The sequence below is a fragment of the Eubalaena glacialis genome, chromosome 1, assembly GCF_028564815.1.
Source record: "Eubalaena glacialis isolate mEubGla1 chromosome 1, mEubGla1.1.hap2.+ XY, whole genome shotgun sequence".
Classification (NCBI taxonomy): Eukaryota; Metazoa; Chordata; class Mammalia; order Artiodactyla; family Balaenidae; genus Eubalaena; species Eubalaena glacialis.
The window spans coordinates 48,941,194-48,967,842 of NC_083716.1; the positions used below are offsets into that span (position 1 = coordinate 48,941,194).

A 26,649-nucleotide genomic window follows, 5' to 3' on the forward strand; every position below is an offset into this window, starting at 1 on the left:
CTTGACCTTGAGCCTGGAAGTGAGTTTTAGATCTCCCCTCAACACCTCCATGATTTTAGGAAGTTACACAACTTTCTTGAGCTTCAAGCACCTGCAAAATGGGGAGATTCTCTTTTTAATGAGCTGTTATGAACACTGATTAATGTTCCTGGAATAGAAGTAACGCTCAATGTGTATCAGTTTCCAATATGCTCCAAGCAGAACCTGTCATGAATACTAAGGTAAAGAAAGTAAGGTCCCAGGCTTTAGATAACCAAATGACTCGAAGACATTTGATTTAGGGGTCAAATAATTTTATCTGTCAGTTAGATGCCTAAGGCGAGTGTGGTGGCTGGTCTTTAAAGATGGCCCCCAACAATTCCTCCTCTCCTGTACACGCAAGCCACCCCTCACGTCAGTAAAGGAGACATAGGTCCCTTCTCGTTGAGTCTAAGCTGAACCTGTGACTCACTTTGACCAACAGAATGCCATGGAAGTAATGCTGGCTTGTTCCAGGCAAAAGCCTCCAGAAGGCTCGGCACCTTCTGTTCTTGTGCTTTTGGGAGCCCTGAGCTGCTATGTGGCCTGCTAGAGAATCCAGGTGGAGGTATACAGGTAGAAGCCAGACGGTGAGGGCTACATGGAGGAGAAGCCAGGCCCTACCAAGGCCCCAGACATCTGACCCCGTTGGGCCAGCCTAGGAGCCTCTCACCATTTGAGCCAGCTTGTGAGGTGCCAGCTCTGTGAGTGGAGAACCCATCTTGGTGCCCAGCTGATACCATGTGGAGAAGACAGAAGCTGTCCCTGCAGTGCCTGTCTAAACTCCTGACCCACAGAACCACGAGAAAGAACGAGACCACTATTGCTAACTTGGCAGCACTTTGTAATACAGCGATAGATAACTAAAGGAGCAATCAAACCCATTTTAGCCCAGGCTACTGCTGTTCCATAAATGTTGAAAGATATAAAGTGCATTCCATTTCACTATTAGATGCATCCCTACTCATTGGTTTGATAATCACTTTATCATCACTTTCCAGCAGAGGATCAGGAACCAGATAAACGAATCCAGTTACAAAGAGACATGTAGACATGGAACTGAGTTAGTCCTTTTTTAACTCCTGTACCTAGTGCTACAGAATTTCCTAAGTAAAAACTGTCCCTTCCCTACACATCAAGGCTTTTGCTCCTCCACTCCACTTCTCACCGATTTCGGAGGATTTGCAATATTTTTACTAAGCCATTGTCATTTTCAATGATTAATAACACCCCTATAGTTGACCCTTGAACAACACAGGTTTAAACTGCACAGGTCCACTTATGCATGGATTTTTTAAAATAAATATAAGACCTGTATTTTCATTTTACAGATCTTTAAGTTTAACTGAGTGTAGGGAAAAGTTTATGTTCAATTAGAGATCACAATATGTGGAATCAAAACTAGCATTTGAGTCCTGATTCTATCCAAACCTTTTCACCTTCCTGTCCTTGGGTGAGTCATTTATCAACTCCTTTGTTTTTGAGGCAGAGATAGTAGTACACTGTGTGAGGGTCAGCACCCTTAACTCCCAGGTTGTTCAAGGGTCAACTGTAGTCACCATTTCTTCTTAAAACATATCACCTCCTTTTTAACTCCAGGACAAAACAAAGCTGGACCCGCACCCCCGTGAGCCCCCATTCTCCTACAGAAGCCACTGCTGTGCAGGGGAAAGACCATAACAACTGCCACCAGGTAGGACCACATTTAATACCAGGTCCACCAACTCAGAATCCTTAAAAGGCATGTACACTGTCTGAGACTCGGTTTCCCCACTGGCTAAAATGGAAACAATGATACTCCCCACCAAACATCTATGAGGGTAAATCATCAGTGAAAGGGTGTGGCACCGGGCCTGGTACATGGTAGCTGCTCAATTCAAGTAATTTCCTTTCGTCTGCTGCTAATTCAAGAGCGTATTTTCCAGGGCTTCCTCAACTTCGAGTTTCTTTCTCAGAACCTCTAGAGAACATACTCTCTAAATTGAGAGCACTTCCTGAGAACCTGCCTCGTTCTGTTGCTTTCGCCGGTACAAGCGTGCCTCACTGCAGTGGGGCCGTCAGTGCTGCCAGGACAGGAGCTAAGAGCCACCTTGACTCCGCCCTCTTCCCGCTTCCTGCACCCCGTTCATCTCAGGGCCTTGATTCTATCTCCCAACAGGTCTCTTGACTCCTTGCTCTACACACTTTCCCACAGATGCCACCATAATCAAGCTACCACCATGTGCTACCAGACCGTGGACATGGCTTCCTAACTGCTGTCCCCATTCTCTTCCACACAGCCCCACTCCCAGGCCACCCTCCATGCAACAAGAGAGATTTTTAATACAAAAACCTGATGATGTCCCCCTCCATTCACTTGAGAGAGACTTCGTGTGCCCTTGGGATAAAACCCCATGCTTGTCAGGGCGGCAGCCTTCCTCCGCCTGCCCCATCGGGCACATTTCCAGCTCTCCCGTTTTGCTCCCACCCCAGACACCTGCAGCAGGCTCCTTCCCACCTGCTTAATTGCTACTCATCTTTCAGGGCTCTGCTTAAATGTCACCATCTAAGAGATGGCTTCCCTGACATCCACACCTTCATCTAAATTAGATTTAATTAGGTCTTCCCCCCCCACTTCCATTCCCATTATTCTCTGTCAGCACCCATTTTTTCCCCTTAATATCACTTGTGACAATTTGTAATTGTATATTCATTTGTGAGCTTATTTACTTAGTCTGCCCCACCACCACCTCCCAGTCCCCACCACAGATGTGGGCTCCTTGGACAGTGCTCAGTTCTCATCCTGTTAGCCCTGCATGTCCTACATAGAGCGCCGAGCCAGGGTCACAGCCAATATCCAAGCAATGGATAAATTAATGGGAAGCAGAGGACTTCTGGTCCCACCAATGCCCAGCACTATATGTAGCACTTATATGGGACTTGCCTCATGAAGGCAAGTCCCATATAAATAAAATCATTTCATTCAGTTTTTGTTTGGCTGTTGTTTTTAGAAGGTCACATCACCAACAGGAACAATCTGTTTTGAGTGGCCATGGAAGGGTGGGTAGAACTCAATCAAGGGTCTCAGACCCACTGATACTCCCCTGCAGGAGGCACTTCACGAAGGAGGCTCTGTTCATACAGGGGACTGGAGGCAAAGGCAAAAAGGGAAAGGGAGTCTCTGGCCAGAAGAGCTTAAAAGATCAGTCACGTGAAAAAGACAAACTCATGTCTTCACAACAAGTACCTGAGGGTGATCTTCATGGTACAACTGAGGCAGCAGCCTCACCATGATGCACAGGATCCCAGGGTGCATGATCACAGCATCACTTTCATCCGTCCTGCAGAGAGAGGGAAGCAGGACATCAGATTTAAGCCTTCTCTTCTGCTTTCCACAGAACTTTCTGGATCTTTCTAAGACAGGCCATGATATATAACCGCAGCCTACCACTTAATTATATGACCTTGAACTAATTAATCTGAGCCTAACTTCCCCCAACTGCACAATGGAGCTAACAATGCCATACTTTCCGCGTAGAGTCATAGAATAATGCCGCTGTGTACTAAGGCACAGTGCCCGGCACAGAGCAGATGCTTAACGGAAGTTAGTTCCCTGGGCCTCTACCCTCTCTCCAGATATGTGGGAGGTGGAGAAGCTCTCATTTTATATCAAACAAACACACACACAGGACCGTGTGTGGATCCCTTCAAGATGGTGTAAGCACACTCTACTCTGTCCTACCCACTGAATTAAACTAAAAACCCAGATAGAACGCATGAGCAGCTCTCTGAGGACTCTGAAAAGTAAACGGTAGCAAAGCAGGAAACCAAACCCAAAGCACCATGCAACTGGTAACGTGTTTCCTGGGGCTTCCCCCTCCAGCATCTCCCGGAATGGGCTTACAAGGAGTAAGAACCGTGCACCACGTGTGGACAGGACAGACACAGCCTCCAAGAGAAGGCTCTATTTCTAGTCTAAGGAGTGGGGAAAGAGGCTCCAACAGGGCCCAGAGCATGGAGGAAAATCCCTGGAATTTTCTTTGTTGGGTTTCTCCATTCTTTCTCACCTCAGCCTCCAAGAAACCGCACAGCAGCAGCAGTGACCAGGCAGGCATCTGAAATTCTCAGGGAGGGGAACCCTTCTCTCTGACCAGAGGAACTCTGGTCGCAAGAGTCGGGCAAAATCCCCAATGTTTTTGTCTCTCTTTTTCCTCTCCCTGCTTGGCCCCAGAGACAGATGCAATGGTGGGAAGTGCATGGCAGAGCAGAGAAACTAAAGCTCCAGCTTTCTAGACAGAGGAGAAGGAAGGGACCCCAGGGAGCCAGAAAGTGTTGGGAAGATGATGAAGAGGAGGAGACTTAAGTAAGTGAAACCATTAAGTTGTGTATCAACCTCTGAGCTCAATTCTGAGCTGCACATGTGTGGATCTGACCCTAAACCACATTCCAAAGGCTTTGAGAACTGCTCAGGAAGAAGTTTGAAAAAGTTTTAAAAATTGAAAAACCACTCCCTAAGCTAGCAAAGACAGAAAAAGACACAAATTACCAACATCAGAAACGAAAGAGAGAATACCACTACACACCCCACAGAAAGGAAAAGAAAATACTACAAATAACTCTGTGCACACAAATCTGACAACTTAGATAAAATGGACCAGTTCCCTTAATGCCACAAACTACCAAAAGTAAGCAAGAAGAAATAAATAACCAGGACAGTTTATACCTATCACAAAGACTGAATATGTAGTTTAAAACCTTTCCACAGAGAAAACTCCAGCCTCAGATGTTTCCACTGGTGAATTCTACCATACATTTAAAAGATAACACCAATTCTATACAACTTCTTTCAAAATATACAAGAGAACACTTCCCAATGCATTTTATGAGACCAGAATTACTCTGATATCAAAAGCAGACAAAGCCAGTATAAGAAAAGAAAACTACCTGCCAACATCTCTTAGAAAAATAGGTGCAAAAATCCTCAATAAACTACTGGAAATCAAATATAACTATATATAAAATAAATAAGGCACTACGGCCAATTTGCCTTATCCCACAAACGCAAGGCTGGTTCACTATTCAAATATCAGCCAATGCAGGGACTTCCCTGGTGACACAGTGGTTAAAAATCCGCCTGCCAATGAAGGGGACTCAGGTTCGAGCCCTGGTCTGGGAAGATCCCACATGCCGCGGAGCAACTAAGCCCGTGAGTCACAACTACTGAGACCCGCATACCTAGAGCCCATGCTCTGCAACAAAGAGAAGCCACCACAATGAAAAGCCCATGCACTGCAATGAAGAGTAGCCCCTACTCGCCACAACTAGAGAAAGCCTGCACGCAGCAACGAAGACCCAATGCAGCCAAAAAATAAATAAATAAATAAATAATAAAATTAAGGACTAGAAAATTGGTTCAAGATGGCAGAGTAGAAGGACGTGCGCTCACTCTCTCTTGTGAGAGCACCGGAATCACAACTAACTGCTGAACAGTCATCGACAGGAAGACACTGGAACTCACCAAGAAAGATACCCTACATCCAGAGACAAAGGAGAAGCTGCAATGAGATGGCAGGAGGGGCGCAATCACAATAAAATCAAATCCCATAACTGCTGGGTGGGTGACTCACAAACTGGAGAACACTTATACCACAGAAGTCCACCCACTGGAGTGAAGGTTCTGAGCTCCACGTCAGGTTTCCCAACCTGGGGCTCTGGCAACAGGAGGAGGAATTCCCAGAGAATCAGACTTTGAAGGCTAGCGGGATTTGATTGCAGGACTTCAACAGGACTGGGGGAAACATAGACTCCACTCTTGGGGGGCACACACAAAGTAGTGTGCACATCAAGACCTAGGGAGAAGGAGCAGTGACCCCATTGGAGACTGAACCAGACCTACCTGCTAGTGTTGGAGGGTCTCCTGCAGAGGCGGGATGTGGCTGTGGTTCAGTGCGGGGACAAGGACACTGGCAGCAGAAGCTCTGGGAACTACTCCATGAGCCCTCCCAGAGTCTGCCATTAGCCCCACCAAAGAGCCTGTAGCCTCCAGTGCTGGGTCGCCTCAGGAAAAAACAACCAACAGGGAGGGAACTCAGCCCCACCCATCATCAAACAAGCAGATTAAACTTTTACTGAGCTCTGCCCCCCAGAGCAACACCCAGCTCTACCCACCACCAGTCCCCCTCATCAGGAAGCTTGCACAAGCCTCTGAGATAGCCTCATCCACCAGAGGACAGATAGCAGAAGCAAGAAGAATTACAATCCTGCAGCCTGTGGAAGGAAAACCACAGTCACAAAAAGATAGACAAAATGAAAAGGCAGAGGACTATGTACAAGATGAAGGAACAAGATAAAACGCCAGAAAAACAACTAAATGAAGTGGAGATAGGCAACCTTCCACCAAAATAATTCAGAATAATGATAGTGAAGATGATCCAGGACCTCAGAAACAGAATAGAGGCACAGATCGAGAAGATGCAAGAAATGTTTAACAAAGACCTAGAAGAATTAAAGAACAAACACCTAGAAGAATTAAAGAACAAACAAACAGAGATGAACAATACAATAACTGAAATGAAAAATACACTAGAAGGAATCAATAGCAGAATAACTGAGACAGAAGAACGCATAAGTGACCTGGAAGACAGAATAGTGGAATTCACTGCCACAGAGCAGAATAAAGAAAAAAAAAGTGAAAAGAAATGAAGACAGCCTAAGAGACCTCTGGGACAACATTAAACGCAACAATATTTGCATTATAGGGGTCCCAGGAGGAGAAGAGAGAGAGAAAGGACCCGGGGAAATTTTTGAAGAGATTATAGTCAAAAACTTCCCTAACATGGGAAAGGAAATAGCCACCCAAGTCCAGGAATCACAGAGAGTCCCAGGCAGGATAAACCCAAGTAGAAACACCCCAAGAAACATAGTAATCAAACTGACAAAATTAAAGACAAAGAAAATTATTAAAAGCAACAAGGGAAAAAAGACAAATAACATACAAGGGAACTCCCATAAGGTTAACAGCTGATTTCTCAGCAGAAACTCTACAAGCCAGAAGGGAGTGGCATGATATATTTAAAGTCATGAAAGGGAAGAAGCTACAACCAAGATTACTCTACCCAGCAAGGATCTCTTTCAGATTCAATGGAGAAATCAAAAACATTACAGAAAACAAAAAGCTAAGAGAATTCAGAACTACCAAACCAGCTCTACAACAAATGCTAAAGGAATTTCTCTAAGTGGGAAATACAGGAGAAGAAAAGGACCTACAGGGGCTTCCCTGGTGGCACAGTGGTTGAGAATCTGCCTGCCAATGCAGGGGACACAGGTTCGAGCCCTGGTCTGGGAAGATCCCACATGCCGCGGAGCAACTAGGCCTGTGAGCCACAATTACTGAGCCTGCGCGTCTGGAGCCTGTGCTCCGCAACAAGAGAGGCCACGATAATGAGAGGCCCGTGCACCACGATGAAGAGTGGCCCCCACTTGCCGCAACTAGAGAAAGCCCTTGCACAGAAACGAAGACCCAACACAGCCATAAATAAATAAATAAATAAATAAATAAAACACAACGTAAAAATTTCTCTGATACTGGAAATATTCAATATATCCAAGAAAAAAAAAAAGAAAAGAAAAGGACCTACAAAAACAAACCCATAACAATTAAGAAAATGGTAATAAGAACATACATATCAATGATTACCTTAAATGTGAATGGGTTAAATGCTCCAACCAAAAAACACAGGCTCGCTGAATGGATACAAAAACAAGACCCATATATATGCTGTCTACAAGAGACCCACTTCAGACCTAGGGACACATACACACTGAAAGTGAGGGGATGGAAAAAGATATTCCATGAAAATGGAAATCAAAAGAAAGCTGGAGTAGCAATACTCATATCAGATTAAATAGTCTTTAAAATAAAGAATGTTACAAGAGTCAAGGAAGGACACTACATAATGATCAAGGGATCAATCCAAGAAGAAGACATAACAATTATATATGCACCCAACACAGGAGCATCTCAATACATAAGGCAAATGCTAACAGCTATAAAAGAGGAAATGGACAGTAACACAAAAATAGCGGGGACTTTAACACCTCACTTACACCAATGGACAGATCATCCACACTGAAAATTAATAAGGAAACACAAACTTTAAATGACACAATAGACCAGATAGATTTAATTGATAGTTATAGGACATTCCATCCGAAAACAGCAGATTACACTTTCTTCTCAAGTGCACATGGAACATTCTCCAGGACAGATCACATCTTGGGTCACAAATCAAGCCTCAGTAAATTTAAGGAAACTGAAATCATATCAAGCTTCTTTTCCAACCACAACGCTATGAGATTAGAAATAGATTACAGGGAAAAAAATGTAAAAAACACAAACACATGGAGGCTAAACAATACATTACTAAATAACCAAGAGATCACTGAAGAAATCAAAGAGGAAATCAAAAATACCTAGAGACAAATGACAATGAAAACACAACGATCCAAAACCTATGGGATGCAGCAAAAGCAGTTCTAAGAGGGAAGTTTACAGCAATACAATCCTACCTCAAGAAACAAGAAAAATCTCAAATAAACAATCTAACCTTACACCTAAAGGAAACAGAGAAAGAAGAAGAAACAAAATCCAAAGTTAGTAGAAGGAAAGAAATCATAAAGATAAGAGCAGAAGTAAATGAAATAGAAACAAAGAAAACAACAGCAAAGATTAATAAAACTAAAAGCTGCTTCTTTGAGAAGATAAACAAAATTGATAAACCATTAGCCAGACTCATCAAGAAAAAGAAGGAGAGGACTCAAGTCAATAAAATTAGATATGAAAAAGGAAAAGTTACAACAGACACCACAGAAATACAAAGCATCCTAAGAGAGTACTACAAGCAACTCTATGCCAATAAAATGGACAACCTGAAATAAATGGACAAATTCTTAGAAAGGTATAACCTTCCTGAACCAGGAAGAAATAGGAAATATGAACAGATGAATTACAAGTAATGAAATTGAAACTGCGATTAAAAATCTCCCAACAAACAAAAGTCCAGCACCAGGTGGCTTCAGGTGAATTCTATCAAACATTTAGAGAAGAGCTAACACCCAACCTTCTCAAACTCTTCCAAAAAATAACAAAGGAACACTCCCAAACTCATTCTACGAGGCCACCATCACACTGATACCAAAACCAGACAAAGATACTACAAAAAAAGAAAATTACAGACCAGTATCACTGATGAATATAGACGCAAAAATCCTCAACAAAATACTAGCAAACAGAATCCAATAGCACATTAAAAGGATCATACAGCATGATCAAGTGGGATTTATCCCAGGGATGCAAGAATTCTTCAATATACGCAAATCAATCAATGTGATACACCATATTAACAAATTGAAGAATAAAAACCATATGATCATCTCAATAGATGGGGAAAAAGCTTCTGACAAAATTCAACATCCATTTATGATAAAAACTCTCCAGAAAGTGGGCATAGAGGGAAACTACCTCAACATAATATAGGCCAAATATGACAAACACACAGCAAACATCATTCTCAATGGTGAAAAACTAAAACCATTTCCTCTAAGATCAGGAACAAGACAAGGATGTCGATTCTCACCACTATTATTCAACATAGTTCTGGAAGTCCTAGCCATGGCAATCAGAGAAGAAAAATAAATAAAAGGAATCCAAATTGGAAAAGAAGTAGTAAAACTGTCACTGTTTGCAGATGACGTGATACTATACATAGAGAATCCTAAAGATGCCACCAGAAGACTACTAGAACTAATCAATGAATTTGGTAAAGTTGCAGGATACAAAATTAACGCACAGAAATCTCTTACATTCCTATACATAACCAATGAAAGATCAGAAAGAGAAATTAAGGAAACAATCCCATTCACCATTGCAACAAAAAGAATAAAGTACCTAGGAATAAAGCTACCTAAGGAAGTAAAAGACCTGTACTCAGAAAACTCTAAGACACGGATGAAAGAAATCAAAGATGACACAAACAGGTAGAGCAATATACCATGTTCTTGGATTAGAAGAATCAATATTGTCAAAATGACTATACTACCCAAAGCAATCCACAGATTCAGTGTAATCCCTATCAAATTACCAATGGCATTTTTTACAGAACTAGAACAAAAAATCTTAAAATTTGTATGGAGACAAAAAAGACCCTGAATAGCCAAAGCAATCTTGAGGGAAAAAACTGGAGCTGGAGGAATCAGACTCCCTGACTTCAGACTATACTACAAAGCTACAGTAATCAAGACAATATGGTACTGGCACAAAAACAGAAATATAGATCAATGGAACAGGATAGAAAGCCCAGAGATAAACCCACGCACCTATAGTCAACTAATCTACGACAAAGGAGTTAAGGATATACAATGGAGAAAAGACAGTCTCTTCAACAAGTGGTGCTGGGAAAACTGGACAGCTACATGTAAAAGAATGAAATTAGAACACTCCCTAACACCATACACAATAATAAACTCAAAATGGATTAAAGACCTAAATGTAAGGCCAGACACTATAAAACTCTTAGAGGAAAACATAGGCAGAACACTCTATAACATAAATCACAGCAAGATCCTTTTTGACCCACCTCCCCCAGAGAAATGGAAATAAAAACAAAAATAAAACAAATGGGACCTAATGAAACTTAAAAGCTTTTGCACAGCAAAGGAAACCACAAACCAGACGAAAAGACAACCCTCAGAATGGGAGAAAATATTTGCAAATGAAGCAACGGACAAAGGATTAATCTCCAAAATATACAAGCAGCTCATGCAGCTCAATATCAAAAAAACAAACAACCCAGTCCAAAAATGGACAGAAGACCTAAATAGACATTTCTCCAAAGAAGATATACAGATTGCCAACAAACACATGAAAGGATGCTCAACATCACTTATCATTAGAGAAATGCAAATCAAAACTGCAACGAGGTATCACCTCATACCAGTCAAAATGGCCATCATCAAAAAATCTACAAACAACAAATGCTGGAGAGAGTGTGGAGAAAAGGGAACCCTTTTGCACTGCTGGTGGGAATGTAAATTGATACAGCCACTATGGAGAACAGTATGGAGGTTCCTTAAAAAACTAAAAATAGAATTACCATATGACCCAGCAATCCTACTAATGGGCACATACCCAGAGAAAACCGTAATTCAAAAAGACACATGCACCCCAATGTTCACTGCAGCACTATTTACAATAGCCAGGTCATGGAAGCAACCTAAATGCCCATCGACAGACGAATGGATAAAGAAGATGTGGTACATATATACAATGGAATATTCTCAGCCATAAAATGGAATGAAATTGGGTCATTTGTAAAGACGTGGATGGACCTAGAGACTGTCATACAGAGTGAAGTAAGTCAGAAAGAGAAAAACAAATATCGTATATTAACGCATATATGTGGAATCTAGAAGAATGGTACAGATGAACTGGTCTGCAAGGCAGAAATAGAGACACAGATGTAGAGAACAAACTTATGGACACCAAGGGGGGAAAGTGGCGGGGGTGGTGGTGGTGGTGGGATGAATTGAGACATTGGGATTGACATATATACACTAATATGTATAAAATAGATAACTAATAAGAACCCGTTGTTTAAAAATAATAAAATAAAATTCAAAAAAAAAAGAAAAAGATATTTCAGATATGGAAAACACAATTTAAAAAATTAAGGGCTAAAAAAACAAAACAAAACAAAACAAAAATCAGCCAATATAATCCATCATATTATTAAACTAAAAAAAGGAAGAAAACATGATCATATGCAGATAAAGCATTTTAAAAATTCCACATCTGTTCATGATAAAAAACTCTCAGTAAAACAGACACAGAAGTAATCATCCATAACCTGATAATGGACATCTACCAAAAAAAACCCCCAAAAATCCCATAGATAATATAATATTTGATGGTGAAAGACTGAAGACTTTTTCTTCACGATTAAGAACAAGGCAAGGATGTCCCCTCTCACCATTCCTATTCAACATCATGCTGGAACAACAGATTGGAAAGGAATGTATAAAACTGTCACTATTCACAGACAACATGATTGCCTACATAGAAAATCCCCAGCAATTAAAAAAAAAAAAAAACTCCTAGAACTAATAAGTGAATTAGCGTGATCTCTGGATATACAGTTACATATAGAAATTAATCATATTCCTATATACTAGAAGTAAACAATTGGGAAATGAAACATTTAAAATACCTTTTAAAATAGTGCTCAAAAAAAGATTAAACACATAAGTATAAATCTATAAAAAATGTGCTGGCTCTGTATGTTGAATACTATAGACCTTGATTTTTTAAAAAAAATCATAGATCTATTGAATATACAAATGGAAAAACATTCTATGTTTATGGATTGGAAGACTCAAAAAAGTTAAGGTTTCAATTCTCCCCAAATTCATCTATAGATACAATGCAATTCCAATCAAAATCACAGCAGGATTTTTTGTAAATATAGGCAAACTTATCATTAAATTTCAATCTGTGAACGACACTTTAAAAGTAAAAAGACAAACCATAGACTGGGAGAAAATATTCGCATCTGTACAATGGAATACTACTCAGCAATAAAAATGTATGAACTACTGATACAACAAATTGGATGGATCTCAAAGGCCTTATGCTGAGTTTAAAAAGCTAGCCTCAAAAGACTACACACTTGGGCTTCCCTGGTGGCGCAGTGGTTGAGAATCTGCCTGCCAATGCAGGGGACACGGGTTCGAGCCCTGGTCTGGGAAGATCCCACATGCCGCGGAGCAACTGGGCCCTTGAGCCACAACTACTGAGCCTGCGCGTCTGGAGCCTGTGCTCCGCAACAAGAGAGGCCGCGATAGTGAGAGGCCCGCGCACCACGATGAAGAGTGGCCCCCGCTCACCGCAACTGGAGAAAGCCCTCACACAGAAACGAAGACCCAACACAGCCAAAAATAAATAAATAAATAAATAAATAATTTTTAAAAAATAAAAAAATAAAATAGCTACAATATTCAGATTGTTCTAGATTAAAAAAAAAAAGACTACACACTTGTACTTGCATTTATATGTTATTCTGACAAAGACAAAACTATAGGAATAGAGCAGTGGTTGCCTGGGTTTAGGAATTGAGAAAGGGTTTCATTATGAAGGGACAACATTCAGGAACTATTTGAGGGGGTGGGACTGTTTGTCCTGTATCCTGATTGTGGTGATGGTCACATGACTCTGCACATGAATTAAAACCCATAGAACTCTACACCAAGAAAGGGACTTTTACTGTATGTTAATTGGACAAATAATAATAATAAAGAAAGAAAAAGTCACGAGACTAATCCCAAATCACAAACACTTGATTTTCAAACATCCTGCCTCTAGCACTGAATTTGCCACCCACAATGAGACTGTTCTTGGCACCATCAGCCCTGAAGAATGGCTAAGGTGCCAGAAGTGCTTCTAACATTTGGTGTTAATTTATCCAGTTCAACTGAACAAATATTTATTGACCTAAGTATGTTCCTGGCATTTTGGATACATCTGTAAACTAAACAAAGTAAAACCCATACCTGATATGTGAGAAGAAGGGTAGAGACAATAAAGGTAAACATAATAGGTAAATTATAAATAATAAAAATTATTGTTGTTATATAATTTATACTATACTATATATAGTATTGTATAATATATATCATTATAACATAGTATATTAATGTAATAGAATAATGAATAAGCAAATTATATATTATGAAGAAAGGTGATAAATATTACTGCAAAAAAAAAATTAAAGCAGAGAAAGAATCAAGAGCACTAGGGTGTAAGAAGGAAACAATTTATAATTTTAATTTGGGTGGCAGGGTTGGCTTGTTTGAAAAGGTAACATTTGGGTGGACTTGAAAAAAGGGATGCAGATATCCAGGGGAAAAGCATTTTAAGCAAAGGGAATAGCCAGTGCAAAAGCCCCCAGAGTGGGAGTATGTCTGGCATGTTCAGGGAACAGCAAGGAAGACTGTATTATTACTCTGATACTAAAGCCACACAAAGAAAAGAAGAGACCAATATCCCTCATCAGTATACATGCAAAAATCCTCAACAAAAAACTTGCAAACCAAATCCAGCAGCATATTTAAAGGATTATATACCATGATTAAGATCCCAGGAATGCAAGAGTGGTTCAACATAAGAAAAACCAATCAATGCAATACACCACATTAATAAACAAAGGAAAAAAACCGAACAATCACCTCAACTGATATAGAAAAAACATTTGACAATATTCAATACCCTTCCATGACTAAAAAAATGCTTGAGGGACTTCCCTGGTGGCGCAGTGGTTGAGAGTCTGCCTGCCAATGCAGGGGACATGGGTTCGAGTCCTGGTCTGGGAAGATCCCACATGCTGAGGAGCAACTAAGCCTGTGCGCCACTACTACTGAGCCTGTGCTCTAGAGCCTGCGAGCCACAACTACTGAGCCTGCGAGCCACAACTACTGAAGCCTGCGCACCTAGAGCCCATGCTCTGCAACATGAGAAGCCACCGCAATGAGAAGCCCGCGCACCGCAGTGAAGAGTAGCCCCTGCTCGCCGCAACTAGAGAAAGCCCGTGAGCAGCAATGAAGAGCCAACACAGCCAAAAATAAATTAATTAATTAATTAATTTTAAAAAAATGCTTGACCTGCTGCCCTCTCCACCTTCTCCAGACCCACGCTGTGGAGTGGCTGGCCTAGAAGGATGTCATCCTTCCCAGGTAGCAGGATCTGGTAAACACCAGAGAAGGCCTGCATGATTAACCACAACCACAGCTGCCATTTACTGAGCTCCACTGTAGAGAGAAAGAGAGTGTGTGTGCGTGTGTGTGTGTGTATGCTGTGTGCGTGGGTTGTGTGTGTGTCACACGTGCTGCGAAGGGGGTAGTGTGTTATGTTTCATAGAGATTAAATATTCTGTATCTTGGGAATCTCATTATATATTTTGGGATTTACATAATACATATCTTCTATTTTGTGAAAAATGTTACTTAATCGTAGTTACATAGATTACCTAATGCTTGTGAAAGCAAAGCACAGCATCTGGCACACAAGTGCTCAGTAAACGGCAGCTGTGACCATTATCTAACTAACTAACACCATTATCATCTCCAGTCCTCACCGCACAACACCCCTCAATGTGGATACTCTTATTATCCCCGCATTTGAATTGGGAAATCAAAGCTCAGTGAGATAAAGTAAAAGGCTCAAGGAACACTAAGGTGTAGAGCACACAGGCCTGAGTCTAAGGCCCACAGCCTCTGTCTTCCTTCTGGAGACCACAGCCCACTGTGTATGGACAGGTCTAAGCCAAGTTGCTTGCCCAAGGGGATGCCAAGTGTCAGTGGTGGGCATGGATGAGCACCCCATCCACCATGCCCAGCCCACTGCCTTGTCCTTTACCCCACAGACTCTCTCAGGAGAGGCTGGGGTTTCACTTCCTCTTTTCTAACCATTAGAGAAGGTCAAGGGTGATGTATTTCTTTTAATGACCAAAAAATTGCTCTATTTATGAAATCTGATTCTTGTACATTTAAAAATTACTCATTGTGAAACCAGGATGACATCTGACACAGGAGTTATCTGTAAAGAATCAGGCCTGGTGCCATCTACAAGTTAGAGCCCAAACCTTAAACTTCAGTCTATTGTGGCAGAACATTTAGCAAATCATCACTATTACTGTGGAAACATCCAGAAAAAAGCAGGACAAATACACACACACACATACACACACACACACACACACATACGCACACATACACATACACAGAAGCACACACAGAGGCTTTGGGGGTAGACCTGAGTTCAAAGTTTTGCTCCATCACTTACTAGGTGTTAACTTTCAACCATGTTTCTTATCCTCTCTCGGCCTCCATTTCTTTATTGGTAAAATGCTAGAATTTGAGAGGGAATTAAATGAAAATAAGTCATCGGTGTTCAGTCCCCGGAGACATTCAACAAATGACTATTGCTTTTCATCACCTAATACCACTTACTAAATGTTTTTGATGCTGACAAATACTTCCCTGCCCTCTAAGAGCTGGTAGGATAAGTAGAACAAGGTTCAACACTGAGATCCTAAGTTAAGCTGCATGCTGTCCAGATGGCCAAGACAGAGGCCTCCTCAGAGAACCCTCTGCCCCTGGAATAGAGAGATCAGGGGACCTCAGAAAGAGAATTCTCCCAAGACAAAGCAAAAAGAGAAGGGCCTGGAATCTGACCAAGGCCTAGCTACAAAGGGCAGCTGCAGCCTCACTGAGGCATTCCTGTGTCTGCAGAAAGGCAGGATGGCCAGAATAAGGATGGGCTGCATGGAGTCTGGGAAAAGGAAAATCTTGGAGCAAGACTCACAATTAAAAACCATCAACCACACAAAGAAACAAGGAAACTTCAGTTTAAAATACACATTAAAAAAAAATAGTTCTTTACTGTTTACAGGAAAAATACCTAAAGCATGAGGACACAGAAAGTTTAAAGGATAAAAATTCAGGCCCATACTAACCAAAAGAACACTGGTGTAGCCTTATTATTATTAGATAAAGTTGTTATGTTCTAATGGAGATTAAGAAGGTCATCAAATAATGATAAAAACTTTGATACCTCTAGATGATGGAAAAATTATAAATGTGTGTGATTCTAATAGCCTCAGATATATGTAAGGCAAAAGTTAACAGATTTTGGGACTTCCGTGGTGGTGCAGTGGTTAAGAATCCGCCTGCCAATGCAGGGGGCATGGGTTCAATCCCTGGTCCGGGAAGATCCCACATGTCGCGGAGCAAATAAGCCTGTGCGCCCTAACTACTGAGCCTGTGCTCTAGAGCCTGCAAGCCACAACTAATGAGCTCATGCGCCACAACTACTGAAGCCTGCACGCCTAGAGCCCATGCTCCACAGTAAGAGAAGCCACCGCAATGAGAAGCCCACGCAGTGCAACGAAGAGTAGCCCCTGCTCTCCGCAACTAGAGAAAGCCGAGGCACAGCAATGAAGACCCAATGCAGCCAAAAATAAATAAATAAATAAATTTATTTCAAAAAAATTTAACAGATATTAACAAATCTACCATTATAATGAAAGATATTTAACATATCTTAGTAGCTGATATGCCAACAATCTTAAAATTTGAACAATTGACAAATTTCATCTAGAGGACATAAATAAAGCATTGAACCTAACAATTGGAAAATGTGTATTATTTTCAAGCACACAGGAATATTTATGAAAATTTACCACACTGGGGACACAAAGTCAAGCTCAACTAATTTCAAAGGATTAGCATCGGGCTTCCCTGGTGGCACAGTGGTTGAGAATCTGCCTGCCAATGCAGGGGACACGGGTTCGAGCCCTGGTCTGGGAAGATCCCACATGCCACGGAGCAACTAGGCCCGTGAGCCACAACTACTGAGCCTGCGCGTCTGGAGCCTGTGCTCCGCAATAAGAGAGGCCGCGATGATGAGAGGCCCGCGCACCGCAATGAAGAGTGGCCCCCGCTTGCCACAACTAGAGAAAGCCCTCGCACAGAAACGAAGACCCAACACAGCCAAAAATAAATAAATAAATAAATATTTAAAATAGTGTGGGGGGGAAAAGAAAAAAAGAAAATTATAAATAAAAAAAAAAAAAAGGATTAGCATCATACAGTCCACTTTGTTTCAAGATGACAAAGTTAGAAGTCAATAACAAAAAGATGATCAAAAATACTCTAACTTTGGAAATTTATAATTCAAATAAGATTCAAGAGTAAAACTGTAAGTCATAAGGGAAATTAGAAAATATTTAGCAGTAAATTATATTGAAAATTTGACATAATAAAACTTGTGTGATGGAACTAAAGTAATAGTTACAAGGAAATTTATATTTAAAAAGAGGACTTAAAATTGGTCTCGTAACAATTAAATTAAGAAAAAGAATACTAGAATAAATCCAAAGAAAGTGGAAGGAAATAATAAGAACAAAAAAAGAAACAGAAAATCGATGTATGAGACAGGAAAAGCTGAACGTTGGTTCACAGACACATTAATAAATTAACCTCTGCCAAGAACGCTGGGGTGCTGCAGGCAAAAGAGAAAGAATACACAAATGATAATGTTAGGAATAAAAAGTTAAAAGGATACTGTGAATAGCCTTATGCCAATAAATTAAAACAGGTGAAATGAGAACAATAAACTTGAAAAATAACTTACTATGAATCATGCAAGAATAACTTGAAATTTATTCTCACAAAAATAAATCTTTGCAGAGGTGACATCAACACCATGATGGTGTGAAAAGCTCCCTTTGTCTCTCCCCTTCAGTCTACAACTAGTAAAACATTCCTAACTCCAGAAAGCTTCCTCTGCCCAACACAGCAGGATGCTGGAGAGATCCATACATCTGTACATCTGAAGGTGGGTGAATTGGGACACACAGAGGAGGCAGAACCAGGGACTAGCAGAGGCAGTGCTGGGATCCTGGTCCCTGGCCACAGCGGCTGAGTCTGCAGCCCCAGCGAACCTGGTAGCAGCAACAGAGGTGGCACATGAGACCTAGGCCTCCCAGCCACAATGGCACCCATACCCACAGGGAGCCGCACAGCAGCGGTAGCAGGACCCGTGACCCTGGTCCCTCCAGCCAAAGCAGCACCCGCAACTCCAGCCTCCCCCCACTCCCACCAATGACAGCAGCACCCACCAACCCAACAACCCTGGAGGCAGCAAAGGTGCCCATGACCCTGCTTTCCCTTCCCCACTGTGGCAGCAGTGCCCGTGACCCAGGTGTCCCCAGACATGGTAGAGGTGCCTGCCATCCCAGTGTCCCAGGCGGAAATGCCAGTGACAGCAGCAACACTGGCAGCAGCAAGGCACAAGCAGTGGCAATGAGGACACCAGGGACACCTCTGGCAGAGGTGCTGGAGGGTGGAAAATGCTGGTTCTCAAATATAGCCGGAGGCCACTCAAGAGAAACAAAAACTTGGGCTATAGCACCACCTACTGAAAAACAAAAAGAAAGGCCTTTAATTAAGAACTCGAACTGTTAGAATCAAAGTAAAAAAACTTTACCTAAATAAGAAAGGAGTTTGCTCCTTCAAATGCACCGGCAGAGGAACAGCTCATCAAGGACCATGAAAACACAGTATCACAAAAAGAAAATAACAATTCTGTAAAACTTAAAGTCACAGAAGATTGTGATCTAACTGATAGAGAATTCAAAATAGCTGTCATGAAGAAATTCAATTAGCTACAAGAAAACTCAGAAAAGCAGTTCAATGAGCTAAAGAGTAAAATTAATAAACAGAGGAATACTTTACCAAAGAGACTGAAACTCTAAAAAAGAACTAAATGGAAATTCTGGAGCTGGAGAACTCAATAAATGAGATAAAGAATGGATTAGAAAGCATTGGAAATAGAGCAGACCATATGGAAGAGAGAATTAGCGAGCTCGAAGTTAGAAATCTAGAAATGATTCAGGTAGAAGAAGAAAGAGAAGTAAGATTTTTTAATAAAGAAACTCTGCAAGAACTATCCAACTTGATTAGAAAAGGCAACATAAGGATAATGGGTATCCCAGAAGGATAAGAGAGCTTATTTAAAGAAACAACAGCTGAGAACTTTCCAAACCTGGGAAGAAACTGGATATACAAGTCCACAAAACTAATACAACACCCAATTATCTCAATACAAAAAGATCTTCTCCAAGACACATTATATTAAAACTATCAAAAGTCAATGATAAAGAATTTTAAAGACAATCAGAAAAAAAAAAAAGAGACAGTAACCTACAAGTTACCCCCATTAGGCTATCAGCAGATTCCTCAGCAGAAACTCTATAGACCAGGAGAGAGTGGAATGACATACTCAAAATATTGAAAGATAAAAACTGTCAACCAAGAATACTCTACCCAGCAAAGTTATCCTTCAGATATGAAAAAGAAATAAAGTCTTTCCCAGACAAACAAAAGCTGAGGGAGTTCATCACTACTAGACCTGCCTTATAAGAAATGTTGAAAGGAGCTCTTCTACCTGAAACAAAAAGGCAAAAGTACAAAAAACTTTGAATAGGTAATAAACAGACAGAATCAGAAAATTGCAACTCTTTACCAGAATTAAGTTGTTAAACAATTATAGCATAAAGGTTAAAGGGGGGAAAAAGCATTAAAAACAACTATAGCTACTTCAATTTGGTAATAAACTCACAACATAAAAAGGGATAATTTGTGGCAACAAACATAAAAGGGGAAGAAGACAAGGACAAAATCTGTATAGGCAAATGAAGATGAGACACTTTCAGCAGAAAAAGAACTATGTAATCTATGAGACAGTTTATACAAACCTCACGGTAACCACAAAACTAAAATCTAGAGCAGAGAAATGAAACATAAAAAAGAGGAAACTTAAAAAATATCATATAAAACCACCAAATTAAAATGACAGAAAATCAAGGAAAAAGAAACAATGAAAATACAGAGCAACCAGAAAACAAAAGATAAAATGGCAGTACTGAGTCTTCATATATCAATAATCACCCTAAATGTAAATGGATTGAATTCACCAATCAAAAGACACAGAGTGGCTGAACAGATTAAAAAACAAGACCCAACTATATGCTGTCTCCAGGAGACTCATCTCAGCTCTAAAGACAAATATAGGCTCAAAGTAAAGATATGAAAAATGATACTCTAAGCAAATGGCAGCCAAAAAAAAAAAAAAAAACAGGTGTAGCCATACTCATACCAGACAAACTAGACTTCAAGCCAAAAAAGATAACAAGAGACAAAGATGGACATTATATAAAGGGGATAATCCATCAAGCAGACATAACAACTATTAATGTATTTGCACCTAATGTAGGAACACCAAAATATATAAGCAATTTTAACAAACCTAAAGGAAGAAATTGACAGCAACACAATAATAGTAGGGGACTTTAATACCCCACTTACATCAATGGATAGATTATTCAGACAGAAATTCAACAAGGAAACACGGGCCTTAAGTGAAACTTTAGAACAGATGGACTTAAATGAATACAGAACATTCCATCCAAACTCAGCAGAATATACATTCTTTTCAGGTGCACATAGAAATTCTCAAGGATAGACCATATGTTGGGACACAGATCTCAATAAATTTAAGAAGAATGAAATCATATCAAGCATCTTTTCCAATCACACCTGTATGAAACTAGAAATCGACTACAAGAAGAAAGCAGGAAAAATCACAAATATGTGGTATCAAAATCTGTGTGATGCAGCAAAAGCAGTTCTAAGAGGGAAGTTTATAGCAACACAGTCCTACCTCAAGAAATAAGAAAAATCTCAAGAAACAATCTAAACTTACACCTAAAGGAACTAGAAAAAGAAGAACAAACAAAGCCCAAAGTCAGCAGAAGGAAGGAAATAATAACAACCATAGTGGAAATAAATGAAATAGAGACTAAAAAGACAATAGTATGAAACTAAGACATGGTTCTTTGAAAAGATAAACAAAATTGACAAACTTTTAGCTACACTCACCAAGATAAAGACAGAGAAGACTCAAATAAATAAAATCAAACAAAAAGGAAGTTACAACAGATATCACAGAAATACAAAGGATTTTAAGAGAGTACTCTGAACTGCTATACACCAACAAATTGGACAACCTACAAGAAATGGATAAAATCTTAGAATCACACAACTTTCCAAGACTGATTCATGAAGAAACAGAAAATCTGAATAAACTGATCACTAGTAAGGAGATTGAAACAGTAATAAAAAATATCACAAAAAACAGAAGTCCAGGACCAATTTCAGTGGTGAATTCTACCATTCAAAGAAGAATCTCAGACTCTTCCAAAAAACTGAAGACAAGGGAATGCTTCCTAACATATTTTATGAGGCCAGCACTACCCTGATACCAAAACCAGACAAGAACAACACAAAAAAAAGAAAATTATAGGCCAATGTCTCTGATGAACATAGATGCAAAAATTCTCAACAAAATATTAGCAAACCAAATACAACAATACATTAAAAGGATCATACACCATGATCAAGTGGTATTTATTCTAAGGATGCAAGGGTGAGTCAACATTCGCAAATCAATCAATATGATACATCACATAAACAAATAAAGGATACAAGTCATGTGAGCATCTCAATAGAGGCAGAAAAAGCATCTGACAAGATTCAACATCCTTTTATGATAAAACTCTGAATAAAATGAATAATGGCCATAAATGACATATATGTCAAACCCAGCTAACATCGTACTGAACAGTGAGAAACAAAGTTTTTTCTCTTAGATTAGGAACAAGAAAAGGATGCCACTCTCACCACTCTTATTTAACATAGTAGTGGAAGAATTAACATTGTTAAAACGTCCATAATTACCTAAAGCAATCTACAGATTCAATGCAATCCCTATCAAAATCCCAACATTTTTCACAGAAATAGAATTTAAAAGTCCTAAAATTTGTATGGAACCACAGAAGGCCTTGAATAGCCAAAGCAATTCTGAGAAAAAAGAACAAAGCTGGAGGTGTCACACTCCCTAATTTCAAATTATACTACAAAGCTACAGTAATCAAAACATATATAAAGAACTCATACAGGGACTTCCCTGTGGCACAGTGGTTAAGAATCCGCCTGCCAATGCAGGGGACACAAGTTTGAACCCTGGTCTGGGAAGATCCCACATGCCGCGGAGCAACTAAGCCCATGTGCCACAACTACTGAAGCCCACGCGCCTAGAGCCCGTGCTCCGCAACAAGAGAAGCCACTACAATGAGAAGCCCACACACCGCAACGAGTAGCCCCCACTCGCCGCAACTAGAGAAAGCCCGCGCACAGCAAGGAAGACCCAACGCAGCCAAAAATAAATTAATTAATTAAAAAAAAAAAACTCAACAACAACAAAACAAAACTCAACAACTCAACAACAACAACAACAATTTTCTAAATGGACAGAGATCTAAGTAGAGATTCCAAAAATGACATACAGATGGTCAACAGGCACATGAAAAGATGTTCAACATTACTAATTATTAGGGAAATGCAAAGCAAAACCACAATAAGATATCACCTCATGCCTGTTAGAAGGGCTATTATAAAAAAGACAGGCAACAACAAGTACTGGTTAGGGTGCAGAGAAGAGGAACCCTCATACACTGTTTGTGGGAATGTAAATAAACAGTATGGAGATTCCTCAAAAATTAATAATAGAACTACCATATGATCCAACTATTCCGCTTCTGGGTATTTATCCAAAGGTTATGAAAACACTAATTCAAAAAGATATATGCACCCCTATGTTCATTGCAACATTATTTACAATAGCCAAGATGTGGAAACAATCTAAGTACACATTAACAGATGAATGGATAAGATGTGACACACACACACACACACACACACACACACACAATGGAATACTACTCAGCCATAAAAAAATATGAAATCTTGACATTGCAAAAATATGAATGGACCTTGAGGGTATTATGCTAAGTGAAATAAGTCAGATGGAGAAAGATAAACACAGTATGATTTCACTCATATATGGAATATAAAAAATACAAAATAAATGAACAAACAGAACAAAACAAAAATAAGCACATAGATAACAGAGAATGAACGGATTAGTGGTTACCAGAGGGGAAGGAGGGTTGGGGGAGGGCAAAATGGGTGAGGAGAATCAACTGTATGGTGATGAATGGAAACAAGATTTTTGGTGATGAGAACATTATGGTATACACAGAAGTCGAATTATAATGTTGTACACATGAAACTTATATAGTTATAAACCAATGTTACCTCAATTTAAAAAATGTGCGAAGACTTTAATAGACATTTGTCCAAAGAAGATACACAAATAACCAATAAGCACATGAAAAGCTTCTCAATATCATTAGCCTTCAAGGAAATGCAAATCAAAACCACAATAAGATACCACATCACCCCCACTAGGAGGGCTATAATCAAAAAGACAGATAATAACAAGTGTTGGCAAGAAGGTATTCAAACTGAAACCCTCACACACTGCTAGTGAGAATGTAAAATGGTGCAGTCACTTTGGATAATGATTTGGTAGTTCCTCAAAATGTTAAATGTAGAATTACCATATGATTTAGCAGTTCCACTCCTAGGTATCTAGCCAAGAGATATGTAAACATGTATCTACACAAAAACTTGTACATGAATGTTCATAGCAGCACTATTCATAATAACCCCAAAGTGAAAACAACCCAAATGTCCATCAGCTGATAAACGTATAAGTAAATTGTGGTATACACAATGGAAAATTATTTGTCAATAGAAAGAATGAAGTATTGATACATGCTACAACATGGATGAACCTTGAAAACATTATGCTAAATTAAAGAATCCAGAAACAAAAAAAATCACATATTGTATGATTCTATTTATATGATATATCCAGAATAGGCAAGTCCCTAAATACAGAAAGTAAATTAGTGGTTGCCTGGGACTGGAGGTAGGGGCAGGGGAAATGGAAAATAATGGCTAATGGGTATGGAGTTTCTTTTGGTGTGATAAAAATGTTCTAATCAATTGTGGTAATGATTGTATATTTTTGTGAATATACAAAAAAAAATTATTGTACATTTTAAATGGGTGAATTTTATGGTGTGTGAATTATGTCAAAATAAAGCTGTTTTTTAAAAAGATAAAAAAAAAAAAAAGAATAAATCTCTCAAGAAAACGTCAGGCTCCTGAGATTTTACTGGCAAGTTCTACCACATAGCTAAGGAATAGAAATAGTAGGACTTCCCTGATGGCACAGTGATTAAGAATCCACCTGCCAACGCAGGGGACACAGGTTCGAGCCTGGTCCGGGAAGGTCCCGCATGCCACGGAGCAACTAAGCCCGTGTGCTGCAACTACTGAGCCTGCAAGCCACAACTACTGAAGCCCACACGCCTAGAGCCCGCAAGCCACAACTATGAGCCCGCAAGCCACAACTATGAGCCCGCAAGCTACAACTACTTAAGCCCGCATGCCTAGAGCCCCTGCTCCGCAATAAGAGAAGCCACTGCAATGAGAAGCCTGCTCACCACAAGGAAGAGGAGCCCCGCTTGCCACAACTAGAGAAAGCAACGAAGACCCAATGCAGCTAATTAATTAATTAATTAATTTTTAAAAGAAAGGAATAGAAATAGTAATCTTTCCATAAACTCTTTTAGAGAATAGAAGAGGGAACACTGCCCAATTTATGAGGCTAACACAAATTTCATAGTAAAAATAGTCAAGAAAGGAGTGTGAAAGGCTGAACTTTCTCAAGAAGAAAAATTCTTTTCAAAAATTAGCAAATCAAATCTAGCAATAATTATATCATGAACAAATTGTGAAGGAATGCAAGGTTAGAAAACTAATTGATTTACCAGATTAACCAATGTAACAGGAACAATCATATGATTATTGCGGTAGTTGGAGAATTGACATCCATCCCCCTCACCACCAACCCCCTAAACGTCTGGCCAAAGGGGGCTCTCTTTGGAGAAACACGTGCAATGTCTTTCAGAAGAGCGTCCTGTGGTGTTAAAGGCAAGATGACCTGGAGAGGTGGCAGGCAGGACAGTTTACTGAAATATTAATTTGTGTTTTGTCATTGCTGCTTCAGAGGAATGAAAAAAAGACACCAACTATTTTGTTGCCTTGTTCTTTTGTTTTTCCCCTCTCGCTCCAAGGGGGTGGGGGGTTCTTTGTGCTCCCCTGCTTTAGTGGAATTCTGTGTTACAGGGATGAAAGCAAAAGGTTGTTTATCAAAGTATGGGGTCCTTGAGGAGATGAGCCTGCAGAAGTAAGAGAAATTGTCCTTGTTAGAGGAAATGGAAGCAGCAAGAAAGAACAGGAAGAGTCCCATGATTGGGAAGGATGCTGTTGTTTGTGTCTTACAAGTCAAGGACCTCACCCACACCCTGGCAGTGCCCTGGCAGGGTGGGGGGGCAGATAAGACCTAGGAAGGCAAAGGCTGCCGGGCATACCAGGGAGGCTGGGCCCAGGCATCAAAGCTCCCAGGAGCAGCAAAGATGCCAAAGAAGAAAGTGAGCCTATGGGCAGCAGAGCTCTGCCCTCAGTTTCCAAGAACGGGTAAGCTTCCCTGGTTCTCCTGCGACCCGACAGCATCCCCCAGCCCTGTATTGAGTTGGATTGGTTTTCTGCCAGCTCTCAGGGTGGGGGTGGGTGATGGGGAGAGGGGCTTGAAGACAAAGTTAACTTGATTTAAAGAAAAAACAGTCCTGCTGTCACCAGCAAAGCCCACTGGGGTCCCTAGGAAAAACAAGATGGACTCTAGGTGATAAAATAAGGTCTCACCTCTTCTTCTGTGCTTAGTCTAGTTTCACTTGCTCATAGGGTACTGCACACAGAGGCCCCGCGCCAGGCACCTCAGCCCGGAGTTCCTAGTGCGAAACGGCTGCGCGGGACACTGCAGCCCGTGGATCGTGCGCAGAAGCGCTGCACACGATACTCAATTCAAGATGGCGGCGGTGAGCTGTGGGCAGAGACACTGCACCCGGCACTGCGATCTCCGCCCCCTCCCCCTCCACTATAGATCCCTAAACGGCAGCCCCACCCCTGGCCTGTCAGGAGAGCAAGTGAGCTGGCACCTCTCCATTCTCT

The 26,649-nt window shown here is 40.5% G+C and overlaps 1 protein-coding gene across 1 annotated transcript in view; it reads right to left on the minus strand.

Annotated features, from left to right (window-relative positions):
- WDFY4 (WDFY family member 4) overlaps nucleotides 1-26,649 on the minus strand; it is a 250,641-nt gene that overhangs the window by 193,278 nt on the left and 30,714 nt on the right. Inside the window, exon 13 of the mRNA XM_061196332.1 lies at nucleotides 3,245-3,338. Coding sequence (XP_061052315.1) covers nucleotides 3,245-3,338 — 94 coding nt within the window. The remainder of the gene's footprint in view (nucleotides 1-3,244; nucleotides 3,339-26,649) is intronic.